Source organism: Aphelocoma coerulescens, chromosome 18 (assembly GCF_041296385.1).
Source record: "Aphelocoma coerulescens isolate FSJ_1873_10779 chromosome 18, UR_Acoe_1.0, whole genome shotgun sequence".
Classification (NCBI taxonomy): Eukaryota; Metazoa; Chordata; class Aves; order Passeriformes; family Corvidae; genus Aphelocoma; species Aphelocoma coerulescens.
The window spans coordinates 11,816,146-11,832,822 of record NC_091031.1 but is presented as its reverse complement, the minus strand read 5'-3'; the positions used below and the strand labels follow the sequence as shown (position 1 = coordinate 11,832,822).

The 16,677-nt window shown below is 57.4% G+C and overlaps 1 protein-coding gene across 1 annotated transcript in view; it reads right to left on the bottom strand.

Annotated features, from left to right (window-relative positions):
* PIK3R5 (phosphoinositide-3-kinase regulatory subunit 5) overlaps positions 1 to 16,326 on the bottom strand; it is a 34,032-nt gene extending 17,706 nt beyond the window's left edge. Inside the window, exons 1-3 of the mRNA XM_069032714.1 lie at positions 16,248 to 16,326; positions 14,622 to 14,768; positions 7,675 to 7,784 (exon numbers count right to left, since the gene is read on the bottom strand). Coding sequence (XP_068888815.1) covers positions 7,675 to 7,771 — 97 coding nt within the window. The 5' untranslated portion in view covers positions 7,772 to 7,784; positions 14,622 to 14,768; positions 16,248 to 16,326. The remainder of the gene's footprint in view (positions 1 to 7,674; positions 7,785 to 14,621; positions 14,769 to 16,247) is intronic.
* Positions 16,327 to 16,677: the final 351 nt, after the last annotated feature.

Genomic DNA, 16,677 nt, shown 5'->3' with positions numbered 1-16,677 from the left:
CAGAGCAATGGGCACTCACAGAGCCACGGGCACTCACAGAGCAATGGGCACTCACAGAGCAGTGGGCACTCACAGAGCAATGGGCACTCACAGAGCAGTGGTCACTCACAGAGCAATGGGCACTCACAGAGCAATGGGCACTCACAGAGCCGTGGGCACTCACAGAGCAATGGGCACTCACAGAGCCACGGGCACTCACAGAGCAATGGGCACTCACAGAGCAGTGGGCACTCACAGAGCAGTGGGCACTCACAGAGCAATGGGCACTCACAGAGCAGTGGGCACTCACAGAGCAGTGGGCACTCACAGAGCAATGGGCACTCACAGAGCAATGGGCACTCACAGAGCAGTGGGCACTCACAGAGCCGCGGGCACTCACAGAGCCGCGGGCACTCACAGAGCAGTGGGCACTCACAGTGCTCCGGGCACTCACAGAGCAATGGGCACTCACAGAGCAGCGGGCACTCACAGAGCAATGGGCACTCACAGAGCAGTGGGCACTCACAGAGCAATGGGCACTCACAGAGCAGTGGGCACTCACAGTGCTCCGGGCACTCACAGAGCAATGGGCACTCACAGAGCCATGGGCAGTCACAGAGCAGTGGGCACTCACAGAGCAATGGGCACTCACAGAGCCGTGGGCACTCACAGAGCAATGGGCACTCACAGAGCAGTGGGCACTCACAGAGCCGCGGGCACTCACAGAGCAGTGGGCACTCACAGAGCAATGGGCACTCACAGAGCCACGGGCACTCACAGAGCAGTGGGCACTCACAGAGCCGTGGGCACTCACAGAGCAATGGGCACTCACAGAGCCGCGGGCACTCACAGAGCAGTGGGCACTCACAGAGCCGTGGGCACTCACAGAGCAATGGGCACTCACAGAGCAGTGGGCACTCACAGAGCCACGGGCACTCACAGAGCCGCGGGCACTCACAGAGCAGTGGGCACTCACAGAGCAATGGGCACTCACAGAGCAGTGGTCACTCACAGAGCAGTGGGCACTCACAGAGCCGTGGGCACTCACAGAGCAGTGGGCACTCACAGAGCCGTGGGCACTCACAGAGCAGTGGGCACTCACAGAGCCATGGGCACTCACAGAGCCGTGGGCACTCACAGAGCCATGGGCACTCACAGAGCAGTGGGCACTCACAGAGGGGGATGAACACCAGGAAGGGGTCACAGGGAGGTGCTGACCACAGGTATCAGATCAGGGCGGAAGGACAAGCCTCACACCCTCCCTGGAGCCGGGTCTAACCCCAAACACCGCGGTTTATCCCAGTGGCACCACAGGGCACCTTCCCCTTCTCAGCCCAACACACCTGGCTGGAGGCCTCTGCCCGGGTGCCAGGTGAGTGTCCAAGATGCCCGATGTCCAAGAGCCAGGTGCGGGCAGAGGCCAAAGGGGTGCACCTGGCCAGGGTGAGACCCCCCCCTTCCTCCTGCCCCAGCACAGAACCCACCCATGTGACCCCTACCCTAACCCCGGCTCAAACCCCAGATGTTATCCCAGCTCCAAACTCACTCAAATCCTGCCAAATCCAGCTCCCTGCCAGGCAGGAACCCCTCCCCTCTGGCTGCATCACACCCAGCTCCTCACAGCAGGAGATGCCCCAAGGCAGCAGCACCAGCATCGCTGCCAGGCCTGCCCAGCGCTCAATCCATCTCTCAGCACCCTCACATTCTCATTAAATCTATCAAAACCCCACCAAACCATTACCCTGAGAGAGGGGCACTGCCATGCCAAGGGTCGGAGGGCCCCCCTGCCCCAAAGAGCTGCCTCTGGCTGCAGGGTCCCGGCCGGTGACAATGGCCAAGGTGTTTCCGAGGCCGTGGCTCTCCTTGGCGCTCGGGGCCAGCTCGCAGCTGGTCCTGGAGGAAACGCTCCGATGTGTGAAGGCTGCCAGGAGCCTCCTTCAGCCCAGCGCTGCATCCTGGGGGAGAGCCGGAGCTCGCGGCATCCGCAGCCCGAGGAGGGAGCAGCAGCTCCTCTCCCCTTCCTCCTCCTCCTCCTCCTCCTCCTCCTCCTCCCCAGGGACCCGGGCACCGCCACAACCCCTGGGGAAAATTACGGGGAAATTGCAAGCAAACAGCCTCACAAATATCTGGGAAAGGTCCACGCTGGCAGCTCCCGGTCCTGCTCTGCCACAGATCATTTCAGCAGCAGAGGAGGCAGTGCAGACACCCAGGGCACAGCTCAGGGGGCACTGGGGCTCTGCCAGTCTCAGCTCAAAGGCAAAGCCAAGAGAAACAGAGCATTTCTCTCTGCAGAAACGAGGGGCTAAAGATCAGAGAGGAAAAATATAAATCCAGCTGGGTTTCACTCACCCTAAAAGCAGTACAGGACACAAACACCAGCGCAGAGGTGTTGGCTGTCACTCTGGAGCCAGGAAGAGACAATGCCAGGGGCTGGCAGGGGACATTCATCACAAACCCACAGGGCTCTCTGCCTCTCCCACAAAGGTTCTTTCAGCTGCGGAGGCTACAGATCCACCAAACACCCAGAAATGCCATATAAACACCTTTACACCCCATCCAGGCGCTAAGGAAGGTGAATTTAAACCACTGGAGAGATCTGCCGTGGCCCAGTGGGAAAGGCCAATGGCAAGACAAGCAAAACCGAGGCAGAGGTTGCAAAGCCACACTGGTCCCCAAGCAGGGACAAGCATTTGCTCAGTGGGACACTTGCCGTGGCTTTCTGCCAGGCTTGCAGCTGAATCAGCAGGGAAAGCCCCCTGCTGCCACACGACTTTTTACTTTCAATGAATCAACATTTCCAGCAGAGAAAGATCCTCCTGGAGAGGTTCCAAGTGGCTCAGATGCACTCGCTGGTAATCTCAGATGCAATGCTTAATTTGCCTCTGCTCTGCTGCCATCCACCAAGATCCTGGGGTATCTGTCAGAGAGGAGCAGCCACGTCCATCCAGGAATTCTGTGGAGCTCCAGTTTTCCTGTGAGCCACTTCCACACGACAGCGCAATGCCACAAAGCCATGGGAGGACTCCAGCAGACTGATCAAATTAATCGATATTGCCCCAGAGTGTGGCATCCTCCAGGGAAAGCCCCAGCTCCTGGGAGGCAGTCAGGGAAGAACTGGCCCAGCAGGAGTGGTCAGAGCTGCTGGGAGCTTTACTGACCCCATCAAGAAGCTGCTGGACCCACACGGTCCTTGGAAAACCCATCCTGCTCCAGCTGGGAGGAGGATTTATCTTCGAGCCCCTTCCAGTGGCTCCAGGGGCTCTGGGAAAGCTGGAGAGGGACTTGGGACAGGGAATGGAGTGACAGGACAAGGGGGAAGCTGAAGGAAGGTAGATCTAGATGAGATATTGAGAAAAAAATCCTCCCTGTGAGGGTGGGCAGGCCCTGGTACAGGGTGCCCAGAGCAGCTGGGGCTGCCCCTGGATCCCTGGCAGTGCCCAAGGCCAGGCTGGACATTGGGGCTTGAAGCAGCCTGGGACAGTGGGAGGTGTCCCTGCCCATGGCAGGGGTGGGAATGGATGGGCTTTGAGGTCCCTTCCAACCCAAAACATTCCAGGATTCTCTCACCTCTGAGAGCCTGGCTGTGGGCAGTGGGATCCCCGGGAGCTGTGAGGAGCAGAGAGGAGAGCAGTCTATGGCTCTGCAGGGGCCAAGATCACCATTAGAGACGCACCTTGTACAGAACTTGCCTTTCTAGTTCCTAAATCCAAAGAATTTGCCCCAAGAGGCCCAGGAGACTCCCAGCAGGGCGGTGGGAGCCCCACACTGAGGAGCTGCTGCCCTCAGTGCTCATCCATCGGGCTGTGCTCCACCAAAGCAGCCACCCAGCACCAGTTATTTTTTCTTAAGATAAAGAACGAGTCAGGTTTATCTGCCAGCAGCACAGGCAGCCCAGGGAACACCCTGTCCCCAGCTGGGGGACATGTGGGGCTGGGGCAAAGGCAGGGCTATGCTGGGCTTATCCCAGCACCCCACAGAGAATGACTCGACTGAACCCAGCATGACAGTGACCCACAGAAACCCCTCCTTCGGGAGGGCAAAGCCCCAGCAAAGCCTCTGCCGAGCCAAAGGAAAACCCCCCTTTGGGAGCAGAACACAGCAAGGCCCTGAGCAGGCACAGGGAGCCTGGGCTCGGCTTCGATCGTTATCAGCACCAAAGATGCCAGGACCGGGCACAGCGGCCCCGTGGGCGGCCTCGGAAGGATGAGGTTTTGCCATTTCTTTTCTGAGAAGTGCCCCAAGATGCCTTCTTCCTCCTCCTCCTCCTCCTCCCACACCAGCTCCTTCCTGGCCTCAGGGGGTGGCATTTCCCCTCAGAGCGGGCAGCTGTCAAGTCGGAAACGGCACCTCCTGAGCTGCCCTCGCCCACGGCGCTGAGCCGGGCACGGGCTCCTGGTGCTGTCAGAGTGACACAGCCCGGGGTGGGTGGAAAGCAGAAGGCTCCGCTTCCACCTCCCCCAGACCTGCTGCCACCACTTCCTCACAGAGGGAGGTGGTTCCTCCCAGGGACTGCCCAGAGGAAGGGCCAGCTCGGGGCAGTTGGCACAGAGGGGCCGGGGGTGCCCAAGGACAGGGACAGCCCAAGCCCGGCAGCCACAGCATCCCTTGGGAAGCACAGCAATCCATGAGACAGGGAAGGTGGGTAGGGATGTCCAGCACAGGGCACCTGCCGGCACTTCCACCCAGCCCGGGCAGAGATTTCAGCAGGAAAACCCAGCACAAGCCTGGAGAAATCAGCGCGAAGGGTAAAATCTGCCAGATTTAGTAACCAGGAACCTTGTGCACCCAGAGCTGCAGGACCCTGAGCTCAGCTGGTCAGAGATAAAAACATCCAGGGTGTGCTTCAATCCCTGTGGGAGCCATTCACTGAGGAGCTGGACTGGCTGGTCCTGGTGGGTCCCTTCCAACTCGGAATATGCTGGGATTTCGGGAAGAGTTTCAGACATTGCTCAGTGACTAAGCCAGAAGGGCCCCCCACCAGATCCTGCTCCTTCCCTGGGAGGGTGTTTAGAGGACTGCCAGGACCTTGAGCTTCTCTCCCCCAGAGCTGAGCAGAGTCAACCCCCGGGCCCCAGGTGGGACCGGCCATGGACCACTGCTCCTCCAGATCACCTGTGACCTTCACCACCCTCCCTCACCAGCATCCTCCATCCTCTCTGATCCCTGTGGGAGAGACACAGCATCTCCTTCCACCCCTGGGACATTCCAGGCACTGGGTGCCCTCCACTCCACCCCTGGGACATTCCAGGCACTGGGTGCCCTCCACTCCACCCCTGGGACATTCCAGGTGCTGGGTGCCCTCCAGCCTCTCCAGCAGCTCCCATCCACCAGGATCCTCAGGCCCCTCTCCCACCTCTGACTCCACAGCACGGCACCCCCAGCACCACCAGAGCCAAGCCCAGGGCTCTCCTTCACCAAAAACTCCTCTTTTTGTTTTTCTGCTCCCCAGCAAGAAATAAAACATTTTTCCTGCTTTTCACACTCTAATTTGCCCACGGTCTCTCTCCTGCAGCACAAAGCAAGGCCTGCCCTGAGGAGGTTCCTTCATTTTTATTTGGTTCCTCCAATAAATTCTGCAGAAAGATTTTCTATTTACCCCCCAGAGCTGGGCAGGGCCTCATCCAGGGTGTAATTCCACGATGGCCAAACCCTCACAGCTCCTCCTTGCTGACTTCACAGCCCTCAGCTCCTCATCCCTTACACAGGGGGGAACAACACGTTGGAAATAATTACTCACCTTCTCTGGAGCAACCTCGTGTGAAGTCAGCACAGACAAATAAAGCTTTAAATAATTAAAGAATGAACAAAATTCAGCAAGGTCTCAGCCTAAAAAGCTGTGAGTGGTGTGTGTTATCTTGGTGCATGGAAAGGGTAAAAGAGGAGGGGAAAGCAAAGAAACTGGGAAATAGAAGTGAAAAATGAGGAAGGGGAAGGTTCCAGCCCAGCCAAGAGCACGATGAAAGGATTCACTGACTTGTGAGGATCAGCCCTGCCACAAACAACAGCCTGGGCCTGACACAGGACAGCAATAATGAAACTGTCACTTGTAGCTTGGGGGGGATGTCACAACATCTCTGCTCCGGTTTTGGAAGGCAGGAGGGGGCAGCTCTGGGCTGTGGGCACTGTGCTCTGCATTCCCTGCATCCCTCGTGTCACCACAGCCACCAAACACCTCCCACTCCGGCAGCACGGGGCACGATGGGGAGAGCAGCTCCTCGGAGCCAGCAGGGGAAAGGAGGGACAGCCCCTGGGGAGGGCACTGGGGGGGTGCCCTGAGGGTCCCCAGCAGCAGCACCTGGGCTGGGGCACAGCAAAGCCACCAACACCCACCCAGGGCACGCTGGACATTCCTGGCAGCAGCACAAACCCTTTGGATGAAAGGGAGACTTTTGAGGTGCAAAATGCCCGAAATTCTCCCAGGAATGCCAGGTCCCTCTGCCAAAGCCCACGAGAGCCACAGGAAGGGGCCTGGGAGCCAGAGGGAATCACTGGGGATGGGATGGGACTCACTGGGACTCAGCACAGCTGCCCCCAGCAGAGCCCCCAGCCCCCACCCCTGCCCTGCACACCCCAATCTTTGCTAATGAGCCGGAAAAATTATGAAGTCGTTGTTTAAAGGCTTCCCCACCCCAAAGAGCAGAGCGGAGGGGCTGGGATTAGAGCTGTGAGTGACACGGGAACTGATTGCTGGTAATTGCAGGAGAGGTGAGCTCTGGGCACACAGTGACCTGCTTGGCCACAGGGGCTCCTCTGGCCACGCGCTGTCACCGTGCCAAGCACGAGGCTGCGCTTCCAGGAACCAGGAATGTGGGTCACACTTCAGGGCCCGCTTCCCAGAGTGGGTGAGAAGAAAAGGACACAGGAACCTTGGGCAGAACTGCCCAAACCAAGCCCCAAGGTGATGCTACAGCGTGGAGGTGGCATCGCTCCAGTGCGTGAGGGCATGGCAAAGGGACTCCTCTGGGATTTGGCAGCAGGTGGGACCCTCTCTGCCACTCTTTGTTGACTTGTAGGGAAAAAGAAAAGCAGGAAGGTTTGAAAGAACTGACAGACAAAAAGGGATCAGAGTCTGACAGCCCCCAATTCCTTCATCCACAAGAGGGTTTGGCAGGGATTCAGTCACAGCTCATAGACACAGCTATGAGGCAGAAAGGTCAAAACGACATTCAAAAATTATTTCTGCTCGTTGCTGCTCTGCCCTCACCACGTCAGCCCCAATCCCTTCACAGCCCCCTGACCAAGGCTCAGCTCTTTATGGCCAGCACGGTATCTGAGCCAGGGTTAAACTGATAACAACATCTCTGTGCCGTGTGCGACAATGCAGCACAGAGCACACCCCTGGCCTGGGGGCCGCGAGCATCGAGGCAGGGCTGGCTGATTGCACAAAGGAGCCTCTCCTCTGCTGAACAAAGCCTTCTCCGCTCCCAGCTCACTCAGGGACAGCTGGCAGCACGCACGACTGCCCTGCTGAGTCCTTACACGGGTCAGACCTGACACGACCTGTTTGGGGTCTTGGGACATCTTCCTATTCCAGCAAAATGTCTGGGAAGACTGACCAGGTTGGATGCTACCTCTGAAAAGCCTCCAGCAGCACCAGCAGTTCCCTCTTACCCAGAGAGAGTCCTGGGTGGGACACCCTCCCAGGGGCCCTGGTGGATCACAGAGAGAGAAGTCCGTGGTTAACAGGTCACCTACCAGCCCATCTGCTGGACACAGCGTCCCTGCTAAGCCCGTGGAGACACCTTTCCAGTGCGTGGTAGATCCTGTCCTCCGTGCACGTGGTGTGCTGCATTTTAATTCATCTCCTGAATTAAAGAGGAAAGAAGGAGGAGAGTCAATAAAGGATTGCCCTTGACAGCTCCAATGTCCACTGGTGATGGTCCCAAACCCAGCCCAAGTGGCCAGGGAAGTGTCCCCTTGCTGCCACATGGCCGACACAAAGGGAAGGTCCACGTGTCCCTGTGGCAACGGTGGGAAACACCGAGGGGACGTGAGCCCAGCAAGGACATTGGGAAATTGTGATTGCAGCCATGTCACATCCCACCTCTCCTCCAGGGCCCAGGGTGCAACCTGAACCTTGGCTGGCAGAGCCTGGGCAGGGGAGGAAGGGTTTATCCCACCCAGCCCGTATCCATCTGCCTGGGACAGCAGGAACATTAGAGCCGCTTCCCAGGGCCACTGCTCCGATGTTCCTGATCTGAGCAATCAGAGGTGACCAGGTGGACATTCCCTCCTCCCCTGCAGTCCGGAGGGAGCCTGGGGCAGGTGTCCCCCTGTCCCAAAGCACAGACATGGGTCCATCCCACAGACTCTTTGCCTCTCGTTTAGAAGCAACACAAATGCACAAAAACGATCCAGGCAGAAGCAATAAAAGCTGCCAATGGTACAAAACCACCTGCGAGGCAGCCTTTGCTTTCACCCTGCACAGCACCTCTGCCACACACCCACATAATTCCCAAAGCCACCCCAGAATGCTCAATTCTCTGCTCACTTGGCCGACATTTGGTGCCAGCACCCAGCAGTGGCTGTGCCCATCACAGCCCCACCCACCCACAGCAGGAGCCGCTGTGACCTCGGCAGAGGCTCCAGAGCCCTCCCTGCCCCGGCACTCAGCACAGCCACCTCCACCCACCCTGCATTGCCAGCAACTCCCCCAGAAGGGCTCAGGACTGCTGTGCCTGGCTGCTGGAGCTCCCTGAGAACACAGGGAGCCACCTCCAGCCTTGCCCCTGCGCTGGATCCACCAGCAGCTCCCCAGAGGTGACAGCAAACACACCCTGAGCACCACTGACCTGCCCGGTGCACACGCTCCCCTTCACCCCAGAGAGGCTCATGGGCTCCTCCTCTTGTGTGCCCCTGCCAAAGCCCGGAATTGGGCTCTGCACCAGGACTTTCATCTGAGGAACGCGAGAAACGCTCCGGAGCCGCGCGAAGGAGCGGGGAAATCGCAGCCCAGCACCTCAGTCGTGCTTGTGGCAGGAGAAAGGGGTGAGTAAGAGCCCCGAGTGACTCACAGGCACCTTTGCAACACTCAGCTCAAAAACAGCTCAGTTTCGGCACAGCTTGGTCCTCAGAGGGGAACGGGCTCCTCACCCCACACCAAGTCCACCATCCCTTCCCCCCATCTCAGCACACAACAGGCAGGGAGTTTAAAATAAAATACACCCAAGATATCACCATAACTTTCAGACCACAAAACGCACTCTTTGGGTGGTTTTTTTCTGCTGTGCCATGGACTACATGTGAACCTAAACCTCCTCTCCCAGGGCAGTGCTTATGGAAGCATTTTCCGTGGGAAAGGCCTCTCTTTGTCCACCACAGCTGAACAGAAACCCTGCAACCTTTCCTGCTGCGTCTTCCCCCAGCTGTCCCCTCTCCTTGCCACCCACGCTGAGCACGATGACAGGGCAGGGGACAGTTCTGGAGAACATAATCTGACCTTCAGGAGGCCTTGTTAAGCATCTCGAGAACACCAAGAAAAACAAGTGCTGAGGTCAAGGGTTTGGAAAATGCTGGGCTTTTTATGAGGGTGCTGAGCACCTTCACATGACATCGCCCCAGTGGTGGCACAGCTCTCTCCACACAGCAGGGACAACAGCTGCTTTTAAGAGCCCCATGTCCTGAGAGAAACCCAAAGCCTCAAGGTTTTGCCCCATTTTCAACAGATGCCCAACAATTCCCAATGTCGGGGCTCAGGGCAAGGTTGAACCCATCCCCTCTGAAGGTGTGAGTGCCCAAAAGGGCAATTTACAATAATTAATTTATAATCATTTTCTAAAAAAAGCACTGATTAAAGTGAGCGAGAAAAGGCCCAGCACACCAAAGCTCAGCTTGGGAAGTATCCTAAGATCATTTGTGCAATTGTCCTTGCACGGGTGCCAGATCCCTGGGGAATTTCCATCCAAGATTGCTTAGTTAAACCTCATTCATCTCTGTGGGTCACAGTCACAAAGGTGATCAGACAAATTAAATATTTCTGTTAATTAACACCAAACTGGGTAAACATTTACCCCTTGGTGGGAAGTGGGAACTTGCTGATCACTGGTTTTACATTTTCCCTTGTCGTGCTTGAGGCAAGAAGTTTGTGTAAAAAAAAAAAAAAAAAGTTTTTAAATAGCATGAAAAAAAATTACCAACAAAAACACGTCTTTTCCTGCTGAGCTGGGAAGGCACCGGAGGTCACGGGAAGCCCTTGGGGTACCACAGCTCCCTGACGGGGACTTTCCACTCCGCTGGGACCCACTGGGGTTCCCCCACCTGCCCTCAGTGCCCTGGAACCCTTCCCTCCCAGGGCTTTTCTCCTGCTCAGGCTCTGCTCCATGCCCAGGAGCAGAAGGTCCCTCAGCAGCCAAGGTGACATCAGCAGCTCTGGCACGGCTGGGACAGGGCTCAGAGCTGCCTTTCCAGCAAGGAAAAACCCTGTGCTTGTATTGAGGTCCACCTGAGTCCCATCCTCAACACTCAAAGGACTTCTCGGAGCTCCTTCTGCAGTGCTGGAGCCCAGGACAGCCCCCCAGGAGGTTGGAACAGAGGGAAGGGCTCCAAGGTCAAGTCCAAAGTGGGTGTTCCAAAATCAAGGGGTGAAGAGGCTCAGACCCCCCTCCCAGGACACCTCCCACCCACCCTGGAGCAAATCCCTGGAGCCTGGGGGGCTTCACCACGATGCCCTGGGGAGGCACCACCCCAGGCAGCAAATGCTCCAAAATCCACTCCTCCAGGTGAGCAAACCCAGGTGAACAAGCTGAGATTTCCCCTCCCACGACAGCAAATCCCAGCAACATCTCCCTGAGATGCCAGGGGCAGGAAAGGACCTGGCAAAGACCTTTCCAGAGGGGATCCTGCAGCGGGGAAGCAGCCACCGCTCCACCGGCGCTGGGGAAAGCCCCCAGGTACCCTCGGGGACGGGACAACGCCCTTTCCTGCCCTGATTGTTCTGAGGCTGAGCATCGTGGGCAGGAAACAGCAGAGGAAAAACAAGGCCCTCGGCCCTCGGGAGCAGCTCTGAACGCGCTGCCCAGGTTTGGGGACAGCAGCAGCGGGTGGAGGGACACGGATGCCTCACCTGGATTGGTGCCAGGACGTGGCTCAGCACCTGGATCGATGCTGCTGGAGGGCTTTGGGCACTGGGGGGATCAGAACGAGAGGCCTGATGAGGCTGAAGGAAACAGGAGCTTGGGCTGATGCTGCACCAGAAGGAAAATCCCTAAATTTGGTTTAAAGCAAAGGGATCCTACCCAGAGCTCTTTCCAAGGCGAGATCCTCACATGAGCTCCCCAGCAGGGCCATCATCTCCTTCAAGCTCCACCTCAGCTTCCTGCCTCCTCCAGTTCATCCTCCAAAGGGGCAGCACAGGAGCTTTGGGAGACACGTCCTCGCTGCAGAGGAAGAGCTGGATTCGGAGCTGTGCCAGGCAGTGGAGCAGCACACGCCTGGTACCTGCTCCTCCAGTGAAACCACGTTTTTCTTAGATTACAGAGGAAAATCTTGGGTTTCAACTCTTTGCTTGCAAGATTTTACTGCCTCCCCTGCACCTCCACCTCATACGGGAACCAAAGATAGAAACCCGGAGCGAGGGAGGGAGCAGCTGGAGGAAGCCTTTGTAGAACACGGGGCAGTGCGGGGAGAAAGCTGCGATTTTCAAGAAAATCTTCAGCCTCAGGGTGTTTATCAGCCAAGCGAGAGCTCTGCACAGAGCAGGAGATGAGGGCGATAAGGTGCTCGCTCAAACCACACCAAGGCAGGGTATCAGATGATCCAGGAGCAGCTGGTTTGACAAACATCCTCCCGGGGTACCTGCAGAGGAGGCTGTGCCATGCCAACCCCCGGCACCGCACGGCTCCTTATAGGGCCGGGTTCCTGTCCCGCTGAGCGGGGGCAGAGGCTGCTGTGATGCTGTGGATAAGGACACTCCAAGCCATAGCAGGGACCGGGAGGGACGGTCTCTCCTCGGGCTGCAAACCCTCACCCCCAGGGAGTCCCCACGCCCTGAGCCAACAGGGAGGAGGCAGCAGAGAAGGAACGCAGTCACTCCCAAAACCCAGACCAAGCCCTGAACCCTGACCAGGGACAAACTGACCAAAAGCAGCCCCTGACGAGGCCACAGAGGGGAACACAAAGGGAAATCCACGGATGTGTCACTGCTCCCACCTCTGCAGATCCACCTGCACCCACCTCACCCATCCAAGCAGCGTTGGCTTGCTGGGAGCATCACTCCTGCTCCCAGGTTGTGACAGACACTCAAGAGCAAGGACTAGGATGGAAAAAATTGTCCCAAGGTCTGATTTCTTCGGGAGTCAATCAGAGCAGTGCCTGGACACCTCATGGGACTTCCCCTTTGCTTGTCCATAAAGTGAGGGGCCAAGTGACTTGGAACAGCTCTGAAAGGAACATTTTCCCAGCAATTGGTCCCCAACTCTGGGACAGCTTGACATGCACATGTAGAAAGCTGTGATGGAATAGATGAGCAACAAGGCGAGATATGAACCTTATGAATCATATATATGATATAAATATATATATCAACCTTAAAACTGCTCTGGGATTGGCACATAATGCAGGATTCTGAGCACACTGCCGTGCTTGGAAGGGAAATGGGAAAGAGAGGTTTAGGCACTGATTTCATCTCACAGCAGAAGATAAAAGTCCTGGCACAAGAAGAAAATCTGTTTCTGGAAGAACAAGAACACCTGTGCCTGTGGGATAATGGTGCTGAGGGGCAGGAATGACACAGGACATCCCACTGCTCGCAGGAGGAACCTAAATCCTCATTTACAAGCGGGAAATGGCATTTTGGGAAGAGGAGAGGTACCGGCCTGGCAGCTCCCTGGAGAGAAAGAACAGGCCCAAGCCCTGCCCCAGCAGCTCTTCTGAGCTGCAGAGCCTCATTTACACCAAAAATACGAGAATTGAGAGATCTCAAAGAGCCACAACTGCAGAGCTCCCTCAGAGCCAGAGATCCCTCCCTGTTCTCGCTGGCTCTGAGAACTGGGCTGGGGGAGAGGCTCCCAGCACGGGGCAGGGAAAGCACCTAACGTGCACAAGCAGTTTCGGGGTCCTGTGAGTGTCAAACAGCTCTTCCAGAACGTGACTCAACAGGGGCCAAGCAGCACCCAGGTTTTACACCCAGAGCTGGATTCCTGCTCCCCCAGGTGCCAGCTGGGCACGCACAGTGGGCACCGTGGGGCTGGGGGTGTCCTTGGCAGCAGTGCAGGAAGGGGGGCAGAGCACAGCCCGAGGAACTGAAAGGTGAGCTGTGATTCATCCAAACTGCCACCAGCTACAGTCACACAGCTCTGTGAGCCACGGACCTGGGGCTGCTCAGCCCCTGTGGGGGATACCCACGATGGGCACTGTGCCCTGCCTGTCCTTCTCCACCAAATGCAACATCCCCAACACCACCCAGCTCGTGGCAGAGCTGCAGTGGAGGAGCCCAGCCACAGATCTAAGCCCTGAGATGCTGCTTTGCACAAAGAAGTTAAATTAACTCACAGATTCCAGAGGGGGTTTCAAGGACTCAGAACAAATTAACTCACAGTTCCCATTCCCAGAAGCAGATGGCTCTGTGGGAAGGCACAACGGTGGCCACAGTCAGTCCACGGCCAGGGCACGGCCAGATCCCTGTCAGACAGCGGGGAAGTGAAGCCTGACCTAACAACTGCATGTCTGGGTGGTCAGTTCTGTGCTGCTCTGGCTGTCGAGCTGACCACGGCCACAGAGCACCAGGATGTGGCAGAAAGAAAGATCTGCACTCAGATGGGGAAGGTCTCCAGCTTAGGAAAGAGCTTAAAAACACTCTGCAAGCGAAGGATGGAGCATCATCCAAGCAAAGGGAAAAATAACATCCAGGAGAGGCAGAAATAAGGGAAGTGCTCTGCCGTCTGCCTGAAACGAGCGGCCTCTGGTCATCAGCTGTGTCCAAGCCTTTGTCTTCACCAGCAAACCCACCCAAGGCATCAAACCCCAGCTAAAACCTGGAGGTGGGGACGGACAGCTGTGTGCCCTGGGTGCCAGGCAGAGGCAAGATCCCAAATCCAGACACAGCCTCTCCCCGGACCAGGCAGGACTGACTGTTCTTGCTCAGGGTCCCTCCGGTTCATCGCTCGCAGGGAAGGGCAAACCCAGCGAGCTCTGAGGCAGCAAGACCCGGGGAGGGCGAGAGAGGGAAAGGGGACGGAGAGAGGGACAAACAACCGCACGTGTGACACCGGCAGCGCTCAGCATCGCGTAACCCCGAGCAACGCCACCCAAAACCGCCCAAATCCCCCGCCCTGAGCACAGCCAGGGGAGGGGTGGCCCTGGTGTGGGACCGCCCTGAGCTGCGACCCCTCTGCGGAGCCGCAGCCGGGACAGGCTCCGGGGCTCAGCAGCGAACCCGCGGTGGGAGGGCAGCGGAGCCCGCAGCGGCAGCGCTCTGCTCGCCAACCACGAGTGGTTTTATCGCCCCAGCCCCTCCCGGCACAGCCTGGCCCCGCTCAGCCGGCCCCGAGCAGCGCCGGCTCCGGGATCCGAGCAGGAAACCCGCAGGAGGCTCAGAAAAGCCTAAGACGAGTCAGCCCCACTCAAAGCCCTCCATCCGAGCCCTTGGTGTCGCTGCAAAGGGGAGTTATTTAATGGGATTTCCCAAGTCCCAGCCCCAAGATTACCTGCATTAGCAGCCGGAGCTTAAGGCTGGGCTCGGGAGGTGAAGGCTCTGTGAACGCCAAAAAAACAAACCCAAGACGTGCAAGCAAACATCAACAGCTCCAAAGTGTAACCGCCTTTGTTTGGGAGATTTGGAGATAAAGGCTCCACTGAAAGAAAAAAATGCAACATGTCAGGAGCAGGGTCCCAGCACTGCTCACCTCAGCTGTCCTTCGCTCAGGGATCTGCTGTCCCCGAGCTGATAAAGTCACAGAGATGTTGCTGTAGCATCAGCAGCAGCACTCGCAGCACTCCCAGGGTGAAACGAGCCCGTGGGGGCTCCCAGCATCACGGACCAGCTGCCAAGGGGGCACCTTTGCCACGTCCCTCCTGCAGGTCAGCACAGGAGGCGGCCTCAGGAGCAGCCTTGATGATAACGGAGATGCTTGACCTGAAATTTAGGATTAAGTTGTCCCCAGGGTTCAACCAAAGCAGCAAACTGAATCACAGGAGGAGCAAAACCAGGGCTGCAAGAGACTCAGCAAAAAGAACAAAATAACAGAGAAACTGCTCTGAGGTGAGGGAATTCCTCAGTGGATGGAGAGGATTCCAACAAGATGCATCTGCCCAGAGGGTGCACAAGGAGAGACCTGGAGAGAGGGGGTGTCAAGGACTCAGAACAAAACCTTGCAACTCATCATTTCAAAACAGCGTTTGCCGTCACCTGACTGTGATTCAAAAAGCAAGAATCGAGCCAGAAAAAAATGAAACTTCTCATTCCTGATCAAAGGAGACATTTTGCTCCTCACAGTAGTTTGGATTCCCACGGCAAAGAGCAAGCCCCCAGCTGGCCAGCTCTCCCTGGGACCAGTGGTACCCGCAGGGGAAGCTGCCCCTGAGGATGCTCCTGTGCTGGTTTGCCCTCCTGCAGCATCCCTGAGACAGCCAAAGCCCCAGACTCTGACTGTGCTCCTGTGTCTCCAGGACTCCCCAGTCGCTGCCACTCATTCCTGCTCCCTATGGAAACACTGGGGGCTTCCTGGGATCGGGAACAAGGCTTTAACCCCCTGTAAGGGCAGCTGAAACACCTGGGTCAGAGGGCGGGACCTTCCCAGCAATTGCCCTGCACACGAGGCAGAACTTCTGCCCCAGGCAGTGCCCAGCCCTGAGCAGAGACCAGAGAGGGCTGGAGTGTCCTCCCGAGGGATATTCCAGAGCTGCCTGGACACCATCCTGTGCCCTGAGCTCTGGGATGGCCCCGCTGGAGCTGCGCCCCTGGGATCCCTTCCAGCCTGGCCCATCCTGGGATTCTGTGATCCCGAGGGCACCCTAAACTCTGAACATTTCCCCCTCAGAGCTGCTGTGAAATCCAGTCACCACAATTATCCTGTGCTTTTCTCAGCTTCTCCACCTTTTCTATTTTAACCTGCAGCACTCACAGCTCAGGTCACACCTGGGTTCAGCTGCGCACTCGGGGATGTTTCTGTGAGGTGCCTGGATGGTCTTTCTTTAATTTTCTAAAAGTAGAAACAGCACCGGTTGAGCCAAGTGAGATCACTCTGCCAGCACAGAGGGAGGCTCGGGACAGATCCCGACTTCCCACCTCAGCACTCCCGGGGTGGCAGCAACTTATTCCCCTTCTCACTTACCTCCGGGGAGACCTCAAGTTATTTCCGTGCTTTTGAACTCCAAAATGTTCACTCCAAATAGCCGCGAGGTTATTTGCCGGAGTTCAGGCTGGTGGCTCCCAGCCGCAGCTCCCGGCTCGCCCCCGGCAGGGATCAAAAGACGCCGCGAGCTGATGGGGGGTCACCTCCCGGGAAGCCCAGCTCCCTCCGGGAATATCCCGCACTCTCCAAATTAACAGGGGAGGTATAGAGGTATAAAGACCCGGCTAATTAAGCGGCCTGGCCCCTGTGCCTTTCGGGGCAGCCAATTAGCGGCAGTTCGCCTGTGCCGGCGGTGGGTCCGCGGCGGAGGAGCCGCCGCTGCTGCTCGGGGAGGGCACCTCTCACGTGGGTGAAGTGCAAAGTGCTTCTGGCCACAGCTCTGTGACATCTCGCAGATACCTCAGCTCTC